At 37.4% G+C, this 18,798-nt stretch overlaps 2 protein-coding genes across 2 annotated transcripts; both read left to right on the top strand.

The window, feature by feature from the left end:
• The first annotated feature begins 8,813 nt into the window (after window positions 1–8,813).
• On the top strand, window positions 8,814–9,788 carry LOC127122339 (uncharacterized). Its single transcript, XM_051052691.1, has 2 exons — window positions 8,814–9,079; window positions 9,185–9,788. Exons 1-2 carry the CDS (start codon window positions 8,814–8,816, stop codon window positions 9,786–9,788), a joined length of 870 nt encoding a protein of 289 aa, XP_050908648.1.
• A 2,689-nt stretch (window positions 9,789–12,477) lies between these two features.
• On the top strand, window positions 12,478–12,954 carry LOC127122338 (uncharacterized). Its single transcript, XM_051052690.1, has one exon. It carries the CDS (start codon window positions 12,478–12,480, stop codon window positions 12,952–12,954), a length of 477 nt encoding a protein of 158 aa, XP_050908647.1.
• Window positions 12,955–18,798: the final 5,844 nt, after the last annotated feature.

Below are 18,798 nucleotides of genomic sequence, written 5' to 3'. Positions count from 1 at the left end.
GCATATTGAGTGATCCATGGTGGAGCACGATTATTATAATATTTGTGTGTGTTAGAATGAATCATAACGAAGTCCGTATCGGAAAACTGTTGCGACATGGTGATCATTTGAATTGTTTATTCACTTGTGATTATGATAATCCAAAAGGGTGGATTATGTTGTGCATGGTTGTAGTTGTGTGATCTATTGTGGATCACGGCATGAATAATGACAATTGTGTCAATTGCATTTTTTGCCATGCCATACATTCATAAATTGTTAAGTTGGTGGAGATAAGTTTAAGTTTGAAGGAGAATGTTAAACTTATTCGGAACTTCGAAGGGGAAGTTCGGGATTCCGAATGGGGAATCGGGTTCGTATGATGAACCATTGATAAACAATTGGTACCACAGGCACTAGGATGAGTTATGGAGTCTCATTGCATTTTCATTATATCCTGTGGTGTTTAATTGTGGTAAGAATGTGGATTATGAATGATTGCAGTGCATTACGCATGAATATTATCTTTAGCATGTTATGCATAGATTAATTATATTAATGTATTTCTCACCCCCTATTTGTTTATTGTGTATGTACTCCTTTGGAGTACAAAATATCAGGTATCTGAGTAGTTGGCGGTGCATGATATGTTGTTATCGATCGGGTTTTCTAGTGGAGTCGCTCTGATGTGTAACATCGGGGATGTTTTATCTATGAGGTTATTTTACCTATGTGTTTTTCATGTTATGTATGTTTAAATAATAAGGATTGTTGTTTTAAACTACTACTACTTGGATATTTGGGTGAAGCTTTGGATGTTGAACAAAAAATTATTTTTAATTCCGCTGTAACAATGTGATTTATATGAGTTGAAGTAAACTTTTAAACTTAAAATCATATGGATGTGACATCTTACTTGATTTAATTATTTATATTTTATTTATTTATTTGAATCGGGAAGTAGGATGTTACAAAGTGGTATCCGAGCATGGTTGGTCCGTTCGGCCAAGTGTATAGTGTCTTATAAGTTTTTAGCATGTGAATAGTGTGTGAACACTATTGATATAAGTTTTTTATAACCTTGTTATTGATATGTCAAAATATGGATGGAAGGAATAATGGTGCTGATGTTGCCTTCTTGCAAGCAGTGGCTCAAGTTGTGCAGAACAACCAACAGGGAGCAAATGATGAGTTCCGTAGCTTGGGAAAGTTTTAGAGGAACAACCTGCCTACCTTCAAAGGAAAGTATGATCCAAAGGGAGCACATACATGGCTTAGGGAAATTGAGAAGATTTTTAGGGTAATGAAGTGTACTGAGGCACATAAAATGCAGTTCGTGAAGGAGAATTTGCGACCCAAAGCGCAGCGGAAATTAAAATTTCTCCTTTAGAGATCCTTACGAATGGTCATGATCAGTGATAGAATATTTACCTCTTGTGACGGTTGAAACCTTTGGTGCAGATCTCTTGTGACGATCAAAACCTTTGATGCAAATCCACGAAGCGATCACGAACGTTGAACGATGACAACGTCTCTACTCAGTCCACACGAACGGGTTCCTTCAATCTCAGTGCTAGCTGGTACGAATGAAGGCTTTGAGTGAGAGAGAGAGAGTGAGAAAACGAAAATAATGCAACCGCCAATTTTTGCTTTTGCACAAGGGTTCTATTTATAGAACCACTTGTGTGGGCTTCAAGCTAAAAGCCCACTTAAGTGTATTTTGGCCCATATCTTATAATATGCCCAAAATCACTTAAGCTCATGGTACCTTACCATATTTCGTATTCTACTCAAGTACATCGTACCTTACGATGTTCTATAACTCACTTAAGGGTACCGTACCTTACGATATTCCTTAGTTACTCTATCTCTCATCAATCCGTCCTTTGTGTGTGACCCTGTAGGTTTTCGTGACGTTGGCAATTATATTAAATCACGCATTTAACATAATAAACAGTGAGCGGTATCTAGCAACACATCACTGCTACCCAAGACACGAAAATGTCAAGTGATCTGACAATTCCTTCTGTGATAATAATTATGTGTATAATTACCCTTTTGCCCTTATGTCTATATTGAACACAAGGCATAGACCGTGTCATCCTTGTCCAGTTCAATATTAGGCCCATAGACATTTATCCTGTTATGCAGGATGGGCAAATTCCATCTAGGTCACTCATGTCCCTCAGCATGCTTTGTGGAGTACCCATCAACTGTCTTTATGGTTATCCAGTTACGGACAACGTTGGATCAGCAATAAAGCACTCGACTCTACATCTAGGATCCATAGTGGTTTCAGGTCGAAGAGTGGAATACACTATTATCACCATGAGAATAACTTATGACACCTTGCATAACTTTCTATATAGTATTCTCATAGCGGGTCAATCCGGTATAAATATTACTCCTAATATTCATACCTATGTTTAAGACTTGATAACTCTTTATCCATGATCCATGAGATGTGATCATCAGTCTACAAACATAATAGTCTTAATGCTTTAATGTTATCCCACTTCACACTAAAACTCGACTACGGATACTTTAGGAATAGTGTCCTTATGTTTAATGTGTTCTCATGATTAAGTCACACTTAATACATTAAACGGACTATCTATTCCAGGGACTTTATTAATCAACCATAATAAAGAGAATGCCTTTTATTATTCGATACAAGTACCAAAATGTATTGGCCTCTAGGGCTTACACCAACAATCTCCCACTAGCACTAGAGCCAATCAGGCATACCCCGTATGCCCATTGATCTAGTATGGCCATCATGCTTCTGCTGCACAAGAGGCTTTGTCAGTGGGTCAACTATATTGTCAAGTGTAGGTACTTTACATATTTTCACATCTCCTCTATCTATTATCTCTCGAATGAGATGATAACGCCTAAGTATGTGTTTGGATCGTTGGTGAGATCTAGGCTCCTTGGCTTGTGCGATAGCACCATTGTTATCATAATAGAGACCAATGGGATCCACAATGCTAGGGACTATGCCAAGTTCACTAATGAACTTTTTGATCCAAACAACTCCCTTTTCTGCATTTGAGGCAGCAATATACTCGGCCTCGGTTGTAGAATCAACAACCGTATCTTGCTTTGAAATTTTCAAACTCACAGTGCCACCATTTCAGCAAAACACATAACCATTGGAATCATTCATATTAAAGCGTCTCAGCACCTTGTCTATGTACTCTGACTTAGGCCAAGCATTTTATGATCTATCTCTATAGATTCTGATTCCTAATATATAGGCTGCTTCACCTAGGTCCTTCATAGATAAGCATTTCCCCACCCAAGACTTTGCTTGTTGCAGGGTAGGGATATCGTTTCCAATAAGTAATATGTCATCTATATATAATACCACGAATACGATCATGCTCCCACTAACCTTCTTGTAGACACAAGGCTCATCTTCGTTCTTGATGAATCCATATTGTTTTACTGTTTCATCAAAACGAAGATTCCATGAGTAGGTCACAAGCTCATCTTGATCCATGAGTAATACATCACCTTGATCAGATATCCATATATCTCAGGTAGGTGACGTATCCTGCCTGACCTACGCTGGTCTTGTTCTACTTGAGCAGGTTGCTCTTACACAACCACTTGTGTTTCCTGCTCTAATTCCTCCATAGGTGTATCGATAATTTGTGATTCTTGAATTTCTTCAAGTTCTACTTTCCTCCCACTGATTCCTTTGGAATTAAAATCCCTCTCTAGGAAAACTCAGGTTCGAGCGACAAACATTTTACCCTCAGAAGGATTGTAGAAATAATATCCTCTTGTTTCTTTAGGATACCCCACAAATAAGCATTTGTCAGATTTGGGCTCAAGCTTAGTTGAAACTTGTCATTTCACATAAACCTCGCAACCCCAAATCTTTATGTAAGACATATGTGGTTTCTTACCACTCCATATCTCATATGGTGTCTTATTAACCCTTTTGGATGGAACACGGTTAAGTGTGCAAGCTGTTGTCAATAGTGCATGTCCGCAAACGGAGTTTGGAAGATCAACGTGACTCATCATGGATTTAACTCATTAGGTTTCATCCTTTTAGTATTAATGTTATAAGTTGGCATTATGAGATTAAGGACATATAGTCCATTGCTCACTTGTGCAGTAGCATAGAATATATCATTCAAATAAATTGAGCAACAATTGTTCTTTATTATAAATGAAAAACCAAACTTGTCCAAACAAGAAATGGAAATAATATTCCTGCTAATTGCAGGTAAATAATAACAGTTCTCTAACTGAATTATAAAACCACTAGGTAAAGTTAATAAGATCCTACGGCTAAAGTAGTAACCTTTGCTCCATTGCCAACTCGTAGGTCAACTTCACCTTTTGCCAAATCTCTACTCCCTTTCAGCCCCTGCACATTTGTACAAGTGTGAGAACCGCATCCAGTATCTAATACCCATGATGCAGAAGTAGATGAATTAATAACAAAATTACCTGAAGTTGAAGTCTCTACTCCATTCTTCTTATCTTCCAGGTACTTTGGGCAGTTTCTCTTCCAGTGTCCGGTCTTACCGCAATGGAAGCAGGTGCCTTCTTTTGCTATGCCTCCATTAGGCTTCAAAGCATCAACGGTGGATTTGGGTTTGGCAACTTCCTTGCCCTTCCCTTTATCACCATGCTTAGTGGGCCTTTTGTTCTGTCTCTTTCCATTTCCGATCATCAGAATGGACTTCCCTTTTGACTTCAGATTCTGCTCGGCAGTTCTTAACATGGCGAGCAGTTCAGGAAGAGATTTGTCCATATCATTCATATTGAAATTTAGGACAAATTGACTGAAACTATCTGGCAACGATTGCAAGATCAAATCAGTTGCAAGTTCCTTTTCGAGGGGAAAACCCAATCTCTCAAGGTTTTCCACATACCCAATCATCTTGAGTACATGGGGACCGACAGGGGCTCCCTCAGCTAACTTGCTTTGAAAAAGGGCTTTTGAAACTTCAAACCTCTCATGCCTTGCTTGCTCTTGATAGAGCAACTTCAGGTGTTCGATCATATCGAATGCTGACATGTTCTCATGTTGCTTTTGCAATTCTGAGTTCATCGTAGCCAGCATGAGACAAGCAGTTTCATTGGCATCATCGACATGCTTCTTATAAGCATCTCTTTCTGCCTTAGGTGCAGAACTAGGAGGTTCCTCTTCAGGAACAGGTGTCTCCAAGACATACAGCTTTTTATCATGTTTGAGGACAATCCTCAGGTTTCGGTGCCAATCCAAAAAATTTGTCCCAGACAATTTTTCCTTGTCAAGGATTGATCGCAAGATGTTGTTAGAGGTGTTTGCTGTCATGGTAATCTACACAAGGATTAATGAAAATATAAGTATCATTGACATATTTAATTAGGCCTTTAATTAAATATGCTCCCACTATTTTACTCAAAACAAATGACCCTCATCATTTGATTCGGAAAATCCCGTTGGAAGATTTTCTAGTGGGTCGAGATCCATATTTCACTTCGTTCTAAGTCCGCGTAGGCGGATTACACAAAACTAGGTTATTTAGGTAGGAACTCCTTCCAATTGTATCTCATACAACTCTCGAAAATTTCAATTGGGTGAATAACTCCTTATTCCAATCCATCATATGGATTATTCCCAACTCTTGCTTCTAAACATATATAAGAAAATTATAATCAAGTTTGACTCATCGTTTTAGCAGTTGGATATTACAATTATCCCATCGCACCTTAACTAATACAAAACATGCACCTCGCGTAGGCGAAACCTACATATCCGATACCAGTCTTGATGAGTGCTAAAACTTGGAAAGCAAACACATATAATCTTATTATAATTTGTTTAGTTAAGTTTGACCCATTGTTTTAACAGTTGGATATTACAATTATCCCATCGCACCTTACTAATATATAGATCATGCACCTCGCGTAGGCGAAACCTACATTATCCATTACTAGTCTTGATGAGTGTTAAAACTTGGAAAGCATAAACTTAATATTTAATTTTGAGGGAATTGCAATTGTACTGATCTCACCGGCTTGTTTATCATATAAATCGTCTCTCACATGCATCAACATACATTCACATACATTCACATGCATCAACATACATACACAATGAAACAGTTATGGCCCCTAGCGCAATTGTTCTCCCAAGCCAATGAGAGAACCTAAGCTAACCTAATAACGATCTAAGCTTCTCCAAGCAAGATCTTCAAGGTTGTCCTCCTTTGATCTTCAAGGTTGTCCTCCTTTGATATTGAAATCTTCTCTTTCTTCATAACATTGTCTTCTTCTCTTTCTTCATAACATTACATTCCAGAAGAAACTCGTTTTACATACGAGGGATTGAGATGAGAAAAGAAGTTACATTAAGAGATCAAAAGGAGAGGCACGACACGCAGGTCGTATTTAAAAACCCAAAACAAAATAAAGGACAACTAAGGCCATAACTGATCACCACAAGGCAATAATAATAAACACATTGTTATTATTAAATTTTAATTCCTTTAATTAATTAAAACCAAATTAAATTTCGGCGACCGATCACACTACGCAGAGTTAGCCGGGGGTTCCGCTGTCCAAAATTTTAATGAACAATTCATTTGAAATGGACATTGTTTTGCATCAACACAACCCTTGCGTAGTCAAAACAGAAACCCCACTCTGTGTGTGTGACGACCGTCACAAGGCATGTGATGACCGTCACGTCCTTGTTACGACCGTCACGGGCGTCACGCAGCGTGTTACGACCGTCACGCATCTTGTTACGACCGTTACGCATCTTGTTACGCTCGTCACGAATCCATCTTGTTACGCTTGTTACGCTCGTCATACGAGCTTCACGCGGCCAAGATAACAGACTTTGAAACAGTCAACACGCTCGTCACACGAGCTTCACGCAGCCAAAATAACAAACTTTGAAACAGTCAACAGACGTGTTCCAAAAGCCCTAAATTCACAACTCTTTGACTCCTTGACGGCACAACCCTTGCGCCGTCACCAACCCTAATGCGCCAATTTCAGACCGTCAAACACACCTCGATTGTTGATTCAGTATGATTGATCAACAGGTCATTGCTTCACCATACTAATGTCGGATTCCGAAGCAAATGACCATTGATCGCTCAAAGGAAAACAATCATTTAGTGTTCGAATGAATGAAACAGAAACAGTATATCACATATACCGTACTTTGCATTAGGATTACTTATATCATATATAAGTTGATTGGTCTCAATTGCGTAACCTATGGACGATCGATGTATCGCTGCTTCACCATACTAATGTCGGATTCCGAAGCATAGTCAACATCAATCATCCAACTCGTACACTCATGATGCCAAATTTAATTACCCTTTTAATTAATCGATTCATTCTGTCTTTTAATCATATTAATACAGAAATTAAACAGCTATCCGATTCATGGTTTCGTAAGTGGCTCTGATACCACTGAAGGAGAATTTGCGACCCAAAGCGCAGCGGAAATTAAAATTTCTCCTTTAGAGATCCTTACGAATGGTCATGATCAGTGATAGAATATTTACCTCTTGTGACGGTTGAAACCTTTGGTGCAGATCTCTTGTGACGATCAAAACCTTTGATGCAAATCCACGAAGCGATCACGAACGTTGAACGATGACAACGTCTCTACTCAGTCCACACGAACGGGTTCCTTCAATCTCAGTGCTAGCTGGTACGAATGAAGGCTTTGAGTGAGAGAGAGAGAGTGAGAAAACGAAAATAATGCAACCGCCAATTTTTGCTTCTGCACAAGGGTTCTATTTATAGAACCACTTGTGTGGGCTTCAAGCTAAAAGCCCACTTAAGTGTATTTTGGCCCATATCTTATAATATGCCCAAAATCACTTAAGCTCATGGTACCTTACCATATTTCGTATTCTACTCAAGTACATCGTACCTTACGATGTTCTATAACTCACTTAAGGGTACCGTACCTTACGATATTCCTTAGTTACTCTATCTCTCATCAATCCGTCCTTTGTGTGTGACCCTGTAGGTTTTCGTGACGTTGGCAATTATATTAAATCACGCATTTAACATAATAAACAGTGAGCGGTATCTAGCAACACATCACTGCTACCCAAGACACGAAAATGTCAAGTGGTCTGACAATTCCTTCTGTGATAATAATTATGTGTATAATTACCCTTTTGCCCTTATGTCTATATTGAACACAAGGCATAGACCGTGTCATCCTTGTCCAGTTCAATATTGGGCCCATAGACATTTATCCTGTTATGCAGGATGGGCAAATTCCATCTAGGTCACTCATGTCCCTCAGCATGCTTTGTGGAGTACCCATCAACTGTCTTTATGGTTATCCAGTTACGGATAACGTTGGATCAGCAATAAAGCACTCGACTCTACATCTAGGATCCATAGTGGTTTCAGGTCGAAGAGTGGAATACACTATTATCACCATGAGAATAACTTATGACACCTTGCATAACTTTCTATATAGTATTCTCATAGCGGGTCAATCCGGTATAAATATTACTCCTAATATTCATACCTATGTTTAAGACTTGATAACTCTTTATCCATGATCCATGAGATGTGATCATCAGTCTACAAACATAATAGTCTTAATGCTTTAATGTTATCCCACTTCACACTAAAACTCGACTACGGATACTTTAGGAATAGTGTCCTTATGTTTAATGTGTTCTCATGATTAAGTCACACTTAATACATTAAACGGACTATCTATTCCAGGGACTTTATTAATCAACCATAATAAAGAGAATGCCTTTTATTATTCGATACAAGTACCAAAATGTATTGGCCTCTAGGGCTTACACCAACAGTTCGTTACGCATATGTTGACTGAGGAAGTTGATGATTGGTGGGGTAACACTCGTCAGAGATTGGAAGTCGCAGGTAATGACATTACATGGGTTGTACTCAAAGGAGAATTTTTGGAGCGGTATTTTCCAAAAGATGTACATGGTAAGAAAGAGTTTGAGTTTCTGGAACTGAAACAAGGGAACTCAACTATTGTTGAATATGCTGCTAAGTTCGAGGAACTTGTGAAATTATACCCACACTATAATGATGCATATGCAGAGGTTTCTAAATGTATCAAGTTTTAGAATGGGTTACATCCTGAGATCAAGCTGGGCATCAGATATCAACAGATTCGCCGGTTTCCTGAACTGGTGAACAAATACAAAATATATAATGAGTACAGTAAGGCTCGGCCTGCTAATTATAAAAGTTTGAGTGAGAAAAGGGGAAAGTCATTGAATAGTGGAAAGTTGTATAGTGTTCCAGCTGACAAAGGGAAACAAAAAATTTCATATGGTAGAAGGCCAAGTGTGGGAGGGGCTTCTGCTCCTATCAAGTGCTACAAGTGTGGTGGTGCAGGACATCGCGCCAAAGAATGTAAAAGTGATGAAAATAAATGTTTCAAATGTGGGAAGTCAGGACATCTGATCACTGATTGCAAAACTAATGTGCCTACTTGTTACAATTGTGGGGAACCTGGTCACATCAGTACCACTTGTCAGAAATCAAAGAAAGTCGATACTGGAGGGAATGTGTTTACGTTGACTAGATCTCAACCTAACAGTTATGACAGATTGTTGACTAGATCTCAACCTAACAGTTATGACAGATTGATTAGAGGTACATGTTATAATCATAACAGTCCTTTTATTGCTATTATTCATACGGGTGCAACACACTCCTTTAGTTCTGCTAATTGTGCACGAAAATTGGGTCTTGTTTTTTCTACTATGAATAGTGCACTAGTTATCGACATTCCAACTAACGGGTCGATGACTACTTCTTAGGTATGTACGAATTGTCCTTTGTCTATCTATGGAAAGGATGTTGGTATTGACTTAATTTGTTTACCGCTGGAAGATATGGATGTAATTAGGGGAATGAAATGGTTGGAGTTCAACCATGTTTATATAAATTGTTACAACAAAACTATACGGTTTCTTGCTCCTGAAGATAAACAAAAAGATGATTTTATATCAGCTAAAGAATTGAAGGAATTATTGAAAGATGAAGCTAAAGCATTTGCAATGTTTTCCTCTCTATCTGTGGAGAGTCAGGCGACTATATAAAGGTCACCAGTGGTGTGTGAATTTCTAGAGGTGTTTCCAGATGACATGTCTGAATTGCCGCCCAAGAGAGAGGTGGAGTTTACTATTGATCTTGTACCTGGTACTAGGTTGGTTTCTATGGAACCATACAAAATGTTTGCATCAGATTTGGGAGAATTGAAGAATTAGTTGGAATACTTACTTCAAAAGAGATTTATGAGACCAAGTGTATCGCCTTGGGGAGCTCCAGTGTTGTTGAAGAAGAAAAATGGTAGTATGCGATATGTGTTGATTATCGGCAGTTGAATAAAGTGACGATAAAAAATAAATATCCACTTCTAAGAATTGATGACTTAATGGATCAGCTAGTAGGGGCATGCGTATTTAGCAAAATTGATCTAAGGTCAGGTTACCATCAAATTTGAGTTAAAGATGAGGATATTCAGAAGATGGATTTTAGAACCCGATACATCCAATACGAATATTAGGTGATGCCTTTTGGAGTGTCTAATGCACCATGTGTGTTCATGGAATATATGAACCATATTTTTCATCCCTACCTGGATCAATTTGTCGTAGTCTTTATTGACGACATACTGATTTACTCTAAGTCGAATGAGTAACATGCAAAATATTTGAGAGTTGTACTACAAGTACTTAAAGAAAATAAGTTGTTTGTGAAATAGTCGAAGTGTGAATTCTGGTTACTTAAAGTGAGTTTCCTGGGTCATGTGATTTTTGGTGATGGAATAGCAGTGAATCCGTTCAAGATAAATGATGTACTACAGTGGGAACATCCTAAATCAGCTACAAAGATCATAAGCTTTTTAGGGTTGGCTGGTTACTATCGTAGGTTTATTGAAGGGTTTTCAAATTTAGCCCTTCTGTTAAGTCAGTTGACTCGAAAGGGTCGTGCCTATGTTTGGGATGTCCATTATGAAGAAAGCTTTAGAGAACTCAAAAAGAAGTTGACTATAACTCTAGTTTTAATTTTTCCAAATCCTTTTGAACCGTTTATGTTATACTGTGATGCGTCTAAAATAGGTTTAGGCGATGTGTTGATGCGGGATGGTAAGGTGGTGGAGTATGCTTCACGACAACTGAAAGTAAATGAGAGGAATTATCCCACTCACGATCGTGAACTAGCAGCAGTGGTATTTGTTTTAAAAATCTGTAGACATTATCTTTATGGTTCAAGGTTCGAGGTATATAGTGACCATAATAGTTTAAAATACTTATTTGATCAAAATGAGCTGAACATGAGGCAGAGGAGGTGGTTATAGTTTCTGAAGGATTGTGACTTTGGTTTAAATTATCATCCAGGTAAAGCTAACGCCGTGGATGATGCTTTAAGTCGGAAGCCTATTCATATATCGACATTTATGGTTAGGGAATAAGAGTTAATTGAACAATTTATAGATATGAGTATGGTTTGTGAAATGACACGGAAAAATGTGATATTGAGTATGCTAAAAGTAAAAAATGAATTCCTTAATGAGATCGAGGAGAATCAGAAATTGAATGTTAAGCTTGTGGATCTATTGCCTTTAGAGAACGCAAGTGCATATGGTGATTTTAAGGTAGATGAATATGGAGTACTGAGGTTTCGAGGTAGAGTATGTGTGCCTGACAATCCTGAATTGAAGAAATTGGTTCTTGAGGAAAGTCAGAGGAGTAGTTTGAGTATTTATCCTGGGGCTACAAAGATGTATCAGGATCTCAAGAAAATATTTTTGTGACCATGAATGAAGCGAGATGTAGCACATTTTGTGTAGGCGTGTTTGACTTGCCAAAAGTCAAAAGTAGAACACCATAAACTTTCGGGTTTGAAGCATCCTTTGGACATTCCAGAGTGGAAATGGGATAATATTACCATGGACTTTGTGATGGGATTACTGAATACTCCTAGAGGGCATGATATTGTATGAGTAATTGTCGATAAATTGATGAAATCAACAAACTTCATTCCAATTAACATCAGTTTCTCTTTACAAAAGTTAGCTGAGATTTATATTCGTGTGATAGTGAAGTTGCATGGAGTTCCTTTGAGTATAGTTTCTGACATAAACCCTCGATTTACATCTAGATTTTGGGAAAGTTTGCAACATGCTTTGGGTACTAAACTGAAGTTGAGTTCTGCTTACCATCCGCAAACTGATGGGCAGACTGAGATAACTATTCAGTCATTTGAGGATTTGTTAAGGGCTTATATACTCGAGCAATGAGGTACTTTGGATGGTCATTTGTCTCTGATTGAGTTTACTTATAATAATAGTTTTCATTATAGTATCAAAATGACGTCGTTTGAAGCATTATATGGTCGGAGGTGTATGACACCTCTGTGTTGGTATGAATCGGGCGAGAGTGTTGTACTTGGACCGGAGATTGTTCAACAGACTACTGAAAAGTGAAGATGATCCGAGATAAAATGAAAATAACACATATTAGGCAGAAGAGTCATCATGATGCGAGAAGAAGAGATTTGAAATTTAAGAAAGGTGATCATGTGTTCCTTAGAGTTAATCATGTGACGTGCGTTGGATGTGCGCTGAAATCGAAGAAGTTGACTCCTAAATTTATTGGTCCATATCAAATTTCTCAGAGAATTGGGGTTGTTGCTTATAGAGTGGCCTTACCATCCGATCTTTCGAATTTACATGACGTATTCCATGTATCACAACTTTGGAAATATATTCGTGATCCATCTCATGTGATTAGGATGGATGATGTGCAAGTGATGGACAAACTTACGACAGAAGCATTGACCGTGAGAATTGAGGATCAGAAATTGAAGAAGCTGAGAGGCAAAGTGATTACTCTAATGAAATTTGTTTATGGAGGAGTAGTTGTGAGAGTTGGAGAGCCGAATATGGGAAACATACCCCGAATTGTTCTCGTCGAGTAAATTGTCGAGGACGAAAATATTCTAAGTGAGGGAGAGTTGTAACGTCCCAAAATGTTCTGATTTATTTTCTTAATATAATTGTGCAATTTGTGTGTGTTGTGATGTTATGTTGTGTTAAGGGAGACCATTGAGTGTAGTACACCAACCTTAGAAATTAGAATTTAAGGTGTTTGAGGGGTGTGAGCAAAAAGGTAGAGATATGAGGGTGGTGGGAGAAGTAGTGGTTGTTGCTATTATTTAATTATGATGATTTATATAAATAATAGTAATAGTTAATATTTAAGTATTTATTTTAATTATTATTGTTACATTGATATATTAAAATAAATATTTAATTTGGATTTATTAAAGCAAATATTTATATTTAATTTTAAATAAAAATAGAAAATTGATTGTTACGAATCTTGTAATTCATGATTTCCTCATTAACTCATCTAATTTGATTAAATCCTAAATTCTTCAAAATAATGATGATGAATGAATGTCTTCTAAGTCTCTTACACAAATTTTGTTTCCTTTTTTTTCTAGTTTATTTTCCAAACATCAAATTTTGTGTGAAAGACTCAGAATGACTTCCATTTATCATCATTGTTTTGAAGAATTTGTAGCATTAAATCAAATTTTATGGACTAGAGAGAAAATCATGAATTACAAGATGCATGCAATTCGATAAACATTGGATCATCTAAGTTGATGTTGAAGAATAATTTAATTTTTTTAATTATTATCTCAAAAATCTATTTAGATGAATGCATGTTTAATGAAGGATTAGTAAAACAAACAATCAGATATGATATATCAAACTCACTAAAAATATTTATCAACAAAAATATCAATTAATTAATATAAATTAAGAGAATTTAACTAATCGTTCCGGGAAGATATGAAGATGATAAAATAGAGAGAATAAAATGATATGAGTCCATCTATTTTTTCTTTTTATGTGATATGCTAAGAAAGAAAAGAGAGAAACCTTTCTTTTGTGTTATTCCTATCAGCCCGTATGAAAGAAAACAACCATGTCAATGTCAAGCTTTCTTACCGGTGGATCTTAATTATATATGATGGACAATTAGAAGAAGACGAGAAGCTACAATTAAAAAATGGTACAAACTAGTTTTTTTAATTATTATTTATGTACATGGGTTGATGCTGAAATGGATGATAAAAGGGGATGGTTATCATGTGAATGAGTTTTAATTAATATTTCTTTCTTTTTCATACTCTCTCGGTTATTTCTCTCTTTTCATTTTCACACCTTTAAACTCTCTCCTCCCCATGTTATAAGAATATCATAAAATAATGTTTAAGATAGGTGTTGGGTACTTAAAATGGTATTTAAATTGTTGGCATGATGAGTGTGAAATGTTTTATTATTTGGAATAAACATATAATTAAAATGAACCACATTAACCCTTATATAAGAAAATGTCAACTTGTGCATCATGAACAAGTTTATTCAAATTGCATGTTAAATCCCACCATGTGATTTATTGATTTTTTTTACAAAAATAATCCATTTTTTAAAGAAAATTCCCAAAATATCTCTGATTTCAATTTTTTTCCAAACTACCCCACTTTTAGGAGGAGTCGCCAATTGAATTGGAGACTCCTCTTAAAAATTTAATGGAGGCGCCAATTCAATTGGAGACTCCTCCTAAAATGCATTTTTTGTGTTATAAATAGATGCGTTGTGTGAGTAATTGTTCCACATCTCATATAATCATTTGGAAATCATGTTTGGTGTTCGTCGTCGATACGGAAAGGTGATTTATGCGAGAGACAAACATCAGATGCTGATGCTGTTCTGGAACATCACTACGTTCAATCAATTGAAGAGGGAGCTGGTTCGTTGGTTAGATGGGAAAATATCAGAAGGGAAAAAAATTAGAAGTATTGAGAGACTTGATAGTATCTTTGGTAGGGTGCGAATGAAGACTGATAAGGATGCTAGGGAAATGATGTTCGGTCGAGACGACATCAATATGATTGTTGTAATTAGTTAGAAATATTTATGTTTTCAGATAACTTATTTTGTACTGATGTTTGTTGTGAACCTCGTTGTAACAAAAACTTAATGATATATAATGATTGAAGGTTACAGAAATACAATGTTACAAAAAGCTTAATACCTAGATGATGCTCCTCGATTGGGACAATTGTTCTTGTTGTGTCCTGGTTGACGACAGATACTACATAATCTTATCATTTTATCTGTGGAATCCATCTCTGTTCTGATACGTGTGTTGTTTGGCCTTCCTTTTTTATTTCTACGCATCTCGTCATTGTGCCAAACAATATCACCTTCATATGGAGGCCAGTAATCCTCCATTGGTAGTACTAAGAAGCTTTGATTATATACATTCATGATGGTGTTGGCCTTGTACACATAAGATAAATGGTTGTAAGCGTCCTGACGAGTATAAGCGCATGTTGCAATGACATGGGAGCAAGGTATGCAGAAGGCCTGGAATTTTCCACAATCGCACCAACTTCTGTTTAGTCTAACAGCGTAGGCTAAATTTGGTCTCCCCTCGTTGTGGTCCATTGTTTCCTAGACGCTGAAATTTTGCATATGACGGTCAAAGAATGTTACAGCGTGTGTGCTAGCTTTGATGCTCTCCTCTTTCATGACCTTAATGCAACACTCACGGAATACTTGCCCGGACATTAACACCGCACTCCATCTTTCACCTCTGGTTGCGAACATAGAAGCCAACCTATAATAGGTTGATCTTACCAAGGCGGTTATCGGCAGATTTCGAATTCCTTTGAATACCCCGTTCATGCATTCCACAATGTTTGTTGTCATGTGGCCCCATCGACAACCTCTGTCAAATGCCCTTGTCCACTGCTCTACTGGTATGTTATTTAGCCATCTCCATGCGTCTTCATTAGACAGTCTAATTTCATCACGATAATATTGAAATGACGGCTGAGTTAGAGCATACCCAACATTCACCACCTTCTTGCGAAGATTCTTATCTTTTATAGAACGCATGAAGTTTTGTGCAATGTGTCTGATACAGTAGACATGGGTAGAAGGAGGATCATGCCATCCGTTGTCATGGTTGTTGTAGGCACTCTCAATGGCAGCATGTCTATCAGAAATCAAACAGAGATTGGCTTGTGGAGCCACATGCGTTATGAGATATCGAAGAAAGAAACCCCATCCACCAGTCGTTTCACCTTCAACAAGAGCAAAGGCAATGGGAAAGACATTGTTGTTGCCGTCTTGTGCAACCGCCATGAGCAAAGTACCCTTGTATTTTCCGTATAACCAAGTGCCATCAATTTGAATAATAGGTTTGCAGAATGCGAAACCTTTGATGCACGGGTCAAATGCCCAAAAGAGACGATGAAAGATTCTATTACCTGTAGAACAGGTTCCGTCTGGCATCATCATTGGCAATGTCTCCATAATTGCCACAGTTCTTGGGAAATATGTTTTTAGTGCCCATAAAAACCGTGGTAATTCCTTGTATGAATCCTCCCAGTTGCTGAAAACTTGTTCAACAACCTTTGTCCTCGCAATCCAGGTTTTCTTGTAAGATGGAGTATAATTATATGTTGTTATGATATGGGATATAATTATACTCACCTTCACTGATGTGTCTTTATTAACCAACGGCAGAATGTCTTGACATATCAACGCTGCGCTTAGTTTACGGTGATCTTGTTCAACGTTAGTTGCAATGCAACTGTGAGGTGGAGATGCACAACAGTGATCGTGTGAAGCTGCAGTTCGGTATGCCCCAAAATATCCCAAATCCCCCAGCTAGCCTAGGAGAATGGCATCTGCGCAAAGTTAACGACCAATGGAACTTCAATCCATGGCAAAGCTTCGCAAGATCGGAGTGTCGCAAATGGAAGCACCGCCATGACCATGTGTTAACTGACGCAGTCATGCCAACTGAAAAAAAACCAAGTCGTACTTATATGGCTTGGTACAGATCGGTTGGTTTTCAGTTCATCGCCGAGGATATGTACTTGTACGACCCACGCCAGATGACTTACACACCTGACACCTCAACATCAAACCCCCAACAACAGTGTCAGACATGATACACACAACCCCCTGTCCGTCAAACGTTCCGTTCAACCAACACACAAACATACAACCAAAATATTCCATACACCCAACCCCAATACCAAGAGCATACCCCATACCACCACCAACAAATTGACCATCAACCTGAGATTCAACATCGCTTCGCACCCACCCCATCGCCCTACCAAAGTCTCCTAAGCCAGAACACCCAACGATTATTCAACACCAACCGTCCCTCCTCCTACCGTAGCCAAGAAGCCCAAACCTCACAAAACCAAAACATCCAACAACCCTATCTCTACCAAACACCCCAACAACCTTTCCAACCTTTCCTCGACGCATCGTTCACACCAATGTCTCCCTTCAACTGTCCCGATCGCCCATCAATGAGTCAATCACATCTCAACTTCTCTGGCATGGGTCATGAGCTCAGCTACGGCGGTACACCATCGATGCATACTGAAGACTATGCCGACTTGTCTGACTACCTCAACAGACCTTCTCTTGTAGTTGGTAGTGACGCTCCTGGCCCCTCAGATGCTCAAACATCGGTACAGAATCGTCAATGTGGGTTAGAGCCACGGGTTAGGGTAGCTAGAGGATGTGGGACCGGAGGTCAGTTAGGTGATCCCGGTCATCACCATTAGGTTTCTTTGTGTAAACGGTAAATTTTATTAATATCAAGTGGTCCTATATCAAATTTATCTATCACGTATACCATTTACAAAAAAAAATTGCATTTTAGGAGGAGTCTCCAATTGAATTGGCGCCTCCTCTTAAATCCTACACAGGGGCACCAATTGGATTGGCGTCTCCATTCAATTTTTAAGAGGAGTTTCCAATTCAATTGGCGACTCCTCCTAAAAGTGAGGTAGTTTGAGATTTTTTTTGAAACCAGAGATATTTTAGTTTTTTTTTGAAAAAGTGGTTTATTTTGTAAAAAAACCTTATTTATTATTTCAATAAAACTAAACCTTTTCTAATTAAAAACAAAAAAAATATTATGGAAAGAATGTCTCGACAGAATTTTCAAATCATCTTTTATTTTGTAATACATCAAAAACAAAACAAATATAAATTATAAGCATTTTTCTTCTCTCTCTCTTATAAGATTATCTCAAAATAAAATGAAAACTCTCCTCCTTTTATTTCTCATCTCCCATTTTCTAAAGTCATTTTGTCTCCTCACATTTAAAATCCAACGAAACCTTATTTTATTTCCAAATATAGGACACATACTGACATATACATATATCACGTGTAATTAACTATTATACATATAATATTATCTTGCATTTATCTTGGTAGGCGAACAACGTGCTTCACTTTAGAATTATGGTGAGTTCTACTAACCACCTTCATAAATAGTTCATCCTTATGAATATTTAAAATTATCATAAATTTTGATCACCAATAAAAGGGAAGAAAACTATCACCAGTTTGATTCATATTTTTAATGGACAACCAATTACAGCGTAACATTTAATTTTATTTTATTTAATTATTTATATGATATTTTTCTGTTGTTTTCAAAACAATTTAATCTAAAGGTAACTCTACCCAATTTTTTTGAAGTAAATATGATAAAGTCAAGTTCACATCTGTCTACTTCACTTGAATATTTTATATTTTATATTTTAAAAGTATGCTTAGAACGTGGACCACGTGAACCCCATTCCCGTCCATACATCAGTTATTTTGTTTTCTTCTTTCAATTATTATTTATTGTACATACTTTCATGTTTCTAGCTGTCACACTTCTACTAAATTAAAGTTTGAATTCGACTATCTTA

This window comes from Lathyrus oleraceus, chromosome 2 (assembly GCF_024323335.1).
Source record: "Lathyrus oleraceus cultivar Zhongwan6 chromosome 2, CAAS_Psat_ZW6_1.0, whole genome shotgun sequence".
NCBI classification, from domain to species: domain Eukaryota; kingdom Viridiplantae; phylum Streptophyta; class Magnoliopsida; order Fabales; family Fabaceae; genus Lathyrus; species Lathyrus oleraceus.
Note: the sequence above shows the minus strand (reverse complement) of the source record. Positions and strands in the feature narration are given on the sequence as shown.